The 7498-nt window shown below is 38.6% G+C and overlaps 1 protein-coding gene across 1 annotated transcript in view; it reads left to right on the top strand.

Annotated features, from left to right (window-relative positions):
* Window positions 1-7498, top strand: part of LOC107709814 (rho GTPase-activating protein 42-like) — a 135822-nt gene that overhangs the window by 68230 nt on the left and 60094 nt on the right. The window contains exons 4-5 of the mRNA XM_016514440.1: window positions 6304-6375; window positions 6710-6781. Of these exons, the coding sequence (XP_016369926.1) occupies window positions 6304-6375; window positions 6710-6781 (144 nt within the window). The remainder of the gene's footprint in view (window positions 1-6303; window positions 6376-6709; window positions 6782-7498) is intronic.

The raw sequence follows: 7498 nt of genomic DNA, 5'->3' as shown, positions 1-7498 counted from the left end.
ATATATATATATGTATGTGTATATATATATATATATATAACAGATTGGTCTGACTTTAGCTTTTGAAATTGACCCTTCGCCGGGAGCTTGATTGACAGGCGATCTGACCAATCATAATGCTGAATCCTCTTTGCTCCGCAATGTATATTTCACTGCGTGAGAACATGATGTGTGGCGTGAGAGCACCATGGCTTGTTGGACGTAGCAACAGTAACTAAGGGGGGCGGGTTTTATGCTACATAAAACTACATAAAAACAGATGGGCTGAATGAGAATTCAAATTCACTCTCTGCCAGTAGGTGGCGCTTATGAGACCGCAGTGATATAGCGTTTCCTTGGTTACTGCTGTAAACAAAGCAGCGCGCTTATAAACACTACTTCAATATGCTTTATACAGAGGCAAGATGAAAAGAAAATACTTAACCATCTGAACTTTTCTGAAGACAGTCAGTTCCCCTCAGAGACACATTCATATAAACCCCCAACCCCCGATTGTATCGCGATTCATTTAGCATCTCAACCGACATCCCTATTCTTTAACACATGAAAATGTATACAAGTATCATAAAGTATCTATTTTTATTCACAGAGGCACTGTTTTCCTTTGCGCTTATCTTTTTTTTATTATTTCTTTTCACATTCCCCCTACATTCTGTTCTTTTAGCATTATATTTAGGCCTTATTGCATGATGTCTCTTGGGGCGTTAAACAGTTCTAAGGAGTGGAATGTAAAATCAATCCACTCCAGCTTTTTGCATTTATGTTTTACATAAACTTGCCGCCTGATAAAGCAATTACTTTTTGCATTTAAGCCCTTTTTTGATGTTCCTGGTATGTCTCCAGTGACATGTGATCCCTACAGGTGAGACTCTCTTCAAAGGCCCCGTCAAGACAGGCCATTCCAGATAAGGATGATTACGGCAGCTCATCCCGAAATTAATTCCAAAGGTCAAATGTCCTGAGAACTGCCTCCACAACTACAGAGGCAAAAATGCATTGAAAACCTTCACTGTTGATATCAAGTCATTCAGATTCAGATTAGTCACAGTGTCTGAGCACTGCATCGCAGGATGCTTTGCTCTACAGCCAGGCAAGTTAAGACGGTATGAAATCAGCCGTGAGGACGTTCCACTCCAAACGGGTAATAAAGTGCAGCCCAGGTGTCGATTCACCTCATGCATTTAAATCATATAGATCTGATCCCTTTCAGATCTAAGCATTATCCTGGGAAGACACACACACATAGTCCTATTTGTGCCTTACGGATTCTTCAGAGTTTCGAATACACGTGCTTTATTCATTGGTCATAAAATAATAATCAAGGAATGAGCTGGAAATTTGAGCATTTATTGAGTTATTTTCTAGTTAGCCACATTTATCGTTTATCGTCTCCACTAGACGTAGGGATGATGCTCGCATTGCAGTTCTTCCCTCGTGTCGGAATATTAATCTAACCAGTAATTCCTTTGATAAAGTTACGCTTTCAAAAGTCTCCATTCAAGGCTTTTTGAATACCAATGAAGCAGTGCTTCCTAAATTTGAATAAAACAAAGGAATGAAATGAGAAACTGATAGAAACCGTGCAGGGTTTGGGGTTTGCACTAATCACACCGTGTTCGGATGTAGATGAGGTTTGTGTGCCTTTGTCAGGCAAAGGTGAGGGTGACCGTGTGTTTCAGGGGGTTTTAGAGACAATGAAAACAATTCTTTTTGATTTATGGTTGGAGAGAGACGCTCTCCAGAGATGGTGGAGGAGAAAGGTCTCTCTAAAATTAGACCAGGTATTATGTGCTGTGTTATAGCTTTATCACACACCCTCACGGCGTGGAATAACTCTGTTAATCAAAGCGAGTGTCATGTCACACTGCCACGGCAGGTCTGCTCCACATACGCAGATGTGCATCCTGACCTGGTATGTTTGCATGTTTTGGGCAAGGAGGTTTTTAATACCTGGAGAGAGGAATATCCATTAGCTTACCCATTCATCTCAATGACAGCTGCAAAAAAAAAAAATTACTTGAAGGAATCTTACTAAGCAGTATTTGGCATTAAAAAGATTGTAAATACACGGTATACTGCAGGTTTGCAGTATTGCAGGTTAGATGCAGCTTATATATTCTGGTTTACTTTTTTACATATATTTAAAAAATATATATTTTTTTATTTTTTACATTTAGACAAATTATATTATATTATATTATACATTTATAATATATTTATAATAGGGTTGCAAGGATGCTGGAGCCTAATATTCAGCATCTTGGGTTGATTTAATGAAATAAACCAATATCCCGAGTTATTCAGTTACTCCTAACAGTACATTGACTGAACTACTAAAAGAGAAACGATGATGGGATGTGCAGGACACATTGCATTACACCAAATACACCAAATAATGTTATTTTTAGCAACGTCATATGACCCCTTTAATTAAATTAATTAGTTATGAATAAAATAATGTGTTGAAATAGTAACACATTTAACACACTCGCCCTGCCCCAGACCTACATAGGTCATCTTATATTTCATAAATCATACAGCTGATTGGTGACGAACATGAAGCAGGGCAACAACAACTTTCTGCGTGATGAAGCCTATAGAATGCAGTTATATGCCCCTAAAATTCAAGATATTGGGGCATAAATGTCCTTGCATGAGTTTTTGTCTCGTATTTATATCATATGACATAAGCAATATCACACGAGCAACGAGTGCAATATCACACAAGCGCTGTTTTTGTCCCGAATAGCACAAGTGCAAATGTGATATTGATTTTGTACAACAGTTCAATAAATAAGAAGTTAATTTATTTTTGACACAATATTGTCTGTCTTTGCTCAATTTGTCTGATGAAATTATTATCTACTATCCCTTTAATAACCATTTAAAACCCATTAATCTCACGGCATTATTTATGCAATTTAGATTGCAGTGTAAATGCATTCATGCCTCCTCTGCGCTGCAGTAAACAGTCTGTAAATACCAATTCAGATGCAGCAGCTAAAAAAAAGAGTTGGAGCCTAAAAGTTTATGTGTAATAAATTTTATGTTGTCAAATAAAATATTTCTTTCTAAAGCTACTTTTTGCAATGTTTATTTAATGAAAACACAGCTGTTGACCAATCAGAATCAAGGACTGGAACCGTTTTATAATGTCACGTCATGTCATATATCATATCCCTGGTTTGAGACCTTGGGGTTCATATTGATGACAGATTGGACAAACGACACTTTATCTTTTTAAAATCTCAGTTTTTAATGTGTGTAGCTGCACATGTTCTTTCAGTCTGTTGACGGGACTGCCTTGTTCTACACGGTAGTGAGCTGGGGCTCTGGGTGTAACACTGGAGATGAACAAGCTCATCAAGAAAGCAGACTTTTTCATTGGAGAGGAACGGAAGTATCTGGAGGTTGTAGAGGAGAGGAGAATGATGTCCAAGCTGCTGGACAACGTCATGGATAGCACTCTCCACCCCCTCCATGACATGCCTGTAGGAATGAACAGCATGTTCTGAAGTAGGCTGATTCAGCTGTGCAACAGAAAGCATTACAGGAAGCCAATTATGCCTACTGCCATAAGACATAATTCATCAACCATGTGCAGAGGCACCATTGACCTTTAGTGAATTAGGACCCTGCTCTCAGTTGTTCTTGGGCACAACATGAAAAATCATGCAATGTCCTTGCAAAGCCTGAGTGAGCGCCCATAGAACAGCCTAGCATCACCTTTGTGACCTCCCAGAACACCGCACACTAGCAATGCCTTTGTAACCACCCAGAATATCATGACAACCGCCTAGCAACAACACCCTAGCAACTCCCCTATCAGCCACTCAGAGCACCATAGCAACCAACTAGCAACATCTTTACAAAGCCTGTTGCAGCGTCCCAATTCACATATGCATAAATATTATTCGAAAATAGAATTAGTATGGCCCAAATGGTAGTTAGTTCTGGTACTATGAAAAGGTTCCCGCAGTGCGAAAGGCCCTTTTGTTGAAATGAGTATGCTAGAGTTTCCCAGATGGTCTACTACTACGGGTTAGAATTTGAAGTGCAGATCGATGTACACTCTAATGGCTAATATTGTCCACAACACTTTGCGCAAGGATTTATTTAGATTAGAACTACAAACACGCATAAAATGTGTTTTAAAAAACTACAAACATGTTGGATATGCGAGACCGACGGACAGGTAGAGAAAGGGGTTCGAGTGATAAATAATCAATGTATAACCAGGATGAAAAAATATTATTTAATATTATCCACATTATATTTCATCTGCAGCAACATTGTGAACTTTTAGTAAGATACGTTTGGTCATTAACTTTAAAATGCATCATCATTATGCAAACACATGAGCAGAGTTCTCAGCACGAAAGACCCGCGATTGGCAGATCAACATGCCACTTTATTTCTCTCCAATACGGTAGGAAATCAAATTACACAAAATGTAGATTATGTTAATGTGACAAGACGATTGACAGGGCGGTTTAAATGGTGACAGAATGCACTTAACTAAGCAACACAGTTGTCCGTTAAAGGCAGTTATGACAAAGTAGTATGTCCCAAAGTTTGCATACTATTCTGCTACATACTCAAAAGTATGTACTTTTTCTTCACAAAGAAATATATAGTATAAGCAGGCTAATTGGGACGCAGCATGAGTGAACACCCCACAGAACACTCTAACATCACCTAGGCAACCTCCCAGAATACCCTAGCAGCACACTAGCAATGCTTTAGTAACCACCCACAACACCATAGCAACCACCTAGCAACATCCTAACATCACCTTAGCAACCACCCAGAACACCCTAGGAGCACACTAGCAATGCCTTGGTAACCACACAGAACACCTTACAGCATTGTAGTTATTTCCTAGTAACCACTCACAGTATTGTAACAGTTACCTAGTAACAACACCCTAGCAACACTCCTAACAACCACCTAAGACACCCCAGCAACCACCCAGAGCACTGTGCCAACCACCTAGCAACTCCCCTAGAAACCGCCTAGCAATATCTTAAATGCGTGCCTTCTGTATCTGTGTATGAAAAAATCCTATTTCATCTGCAGCAACATTGTGAACTTTTAGTAAGATACGTTTGGTCATTAACTTTAAAATGCATCATCATTATGCAAACACATGAGCAGAGTTCTCAGCACGAAAGACCCGCGATTGGCAGATCAACATGCCACTTTATTTCTCTCCAATACGGTAGGAAATCAAATTACACAAAATGTAGATTATGTTAATGTGACAAGACGATTGACAGGGCGGTTTAAATGGTGACAGAATGCACTTAACTAAGCAACACAGTTGTCCGTTAAAGGCAGTTATGACAAAGTAGTATGTCCCAAAGTTTGCATACTATTCTGCTACATACTCAAAAGTATGTACTTTTTCTTCACAAAGAAATATATAGTATAAGCAGGCTAATTGGGACGCAGCATGAGTGAACACCCCACAGAACACTCTAACATCACCTAGGCAACCTCCCAGAATACCCTAGCAGCACACTAGCAATGCTTTAGTAACCACCCACAACACCATAGCAACCACCTAGCAACATCCTAACATCACCTTAGCAACCACCCAGAACACCCTAGGAGCACACTAGCAATGCCTTGGTAACCACACAGAACACCTTACAGCATTGTAGTTATTTCCTAGTAACAGTTACCTAGTAACAACACCCTAGCAACACTCCTAACAACCACCTAAGATACCCCAGCAACCACCCAGAGCACTGTGCCAACCACCTAGCAACTCCCCTAGAAACCGCCTAGCAATATCTTAAATGCGTGCCTTCTGTATCTGTGTATGAAAAAATCCTTCTCTGCTTGTTGATGGCCATATTTCTCTTGGCTCTGACAACGTCAGTGTGTTTCATTGCCTGCAAACAAAAAGCCATTTTCTTATTTCTTTATTGCTCAGATTCACAGTGTTCATGTTCTTGCTGATTTTCCTCATTTTAATAGTCTGTGGAGTGAACTGTAGCAGTGTGCTCTGGAGTTCTCATTAAATGAATACTGATGAATGAAGTTTTATCACACTAATCATTACTGCTCTTCTGAAGTGTCGGTGGGAATGTTCTCACAAGCCTGCTGCAAAAATGTAAACTCGCACCAAAAATGTGCTCTTAATAGTGAGCTTGTTAAAATTTCTCAGCTTTTGGTGTTAATGCTACATGTTCCTTCTAACTTTAATTCAAGCTGTGAACTTCACAGAAGTTAATGTAGTTTAATGAAGACTGTTATCTCATGAAATACCTTGCGTCTGTGCTTGACTGATTGCAGATACAGAATGCTGATGATGTTCTGATCACACCCTTGGAGAGATTCCGGAAAGAGCAGATCGGAGCAGCCAAGGTAAGTCATCCTATATCACTTTAGACAATAACCAAAATTACCCTGGTATTTGGAGGCTAAACAAGGCTAAAATATGCTACTGACTTGTTTATGCTCGTGTGTGTGTGTTTGGAAATGTGTTTGCATTTAGACTGTACAAATCTTGTTTGGAATATATTCTGCTAAAGTCTGCTGCTGGGTTATTTATAATTGATAAAATTTCTCAGCTTTTGGTGTTAATGCTACATGTTCCTTCTAACTTTAATTCAAGCTGTGAACTTCACAGAAGTTAATGTAGTTTAATGAAGACTGTTATCTCATGAAATACCTTGCGTCTGTGCTTGACTGATTGCAGATACAGAATGCTGATGATGTTCTGATCACACCCTTGGAGAGATTCCGGAAAGAGCAGATCGGAGCAGCCAAGGTAAGTCATCCTATATCACTTTAGACAATAACCAAAATTACCCTGGTATTTGGAGGCTAAACAAGGCTAAAATATGCTACTGACTTGTTTATGCTCGTGTGTGTGTGTGTTTGGAAATGTGTTTGCATTTAGACTGTACAAATCTTGTTTGGAATATATTCCGCTAAAGTCTGCTGCTGGGTTATTTATAATTGAAATTATTCCTTATAAGGTTTTTGCTGTTAGCATGTTTTGATGGATATATTAAATACCTGAAGATAGTAATGTTTTATGAATGTTTAGCCATTACAAATGTGCCTTCGTACCTAAAAAATACCTAAAAGTGCCAACGGTATTACCATGTTTGCCCTGCCATGTATTATTCAAAGTAGCTTGGAATACCAAGTAAATAGTATATTAATATAATTCAGTATCTATGTGTACATCAAAGTTCTGTGTTACTATTTTGTTATTTATGATTTAAATGATTCCTTATAAGGTTTTTGCTGTATTACAGGTGCATCTCAATAAATTAGAATGTCGTGGAAAAGTTCATTTATTTCAGTAATTCAACTCAAATTGTGAAACTCGTGTATTAAATAAATTCAATGGACACAGACTGAAGTAGTTTAAGTCTTTGGTTCTTTTAATTGTGATGATTTTGGCTCACATTTAACAAAAACCCACCAATTCACTATCTCAACAAATTAGAATACTTCAAAAGACCAATAAAAAAAA

The sequence above is a fragment of the Sinocyclocheilus rhinocerous genome, unplaced genomic scaffold, assembly GCF_001515625.1.
Source record: "Sinocyclocheilus rhinocerous isolate Xijiao unplaced genomic scaffold, SAMN03320098_v1.1 scaffold4918, whole genome shotgun sequence".
Classification (NCBI taxonomy): Eukaryota; Metazoa; Chordata; class Actinopteri; order Cypriniformes; family Cyprinidae; genus Sinocyclocheilus; species Sinocyclocheilus rhinocerous.
The sequence above is the reverse complement of the archived record's forward strand: the minus strand, read 5'-3'. Positions and strand labels throughout refer to the sequence as shown.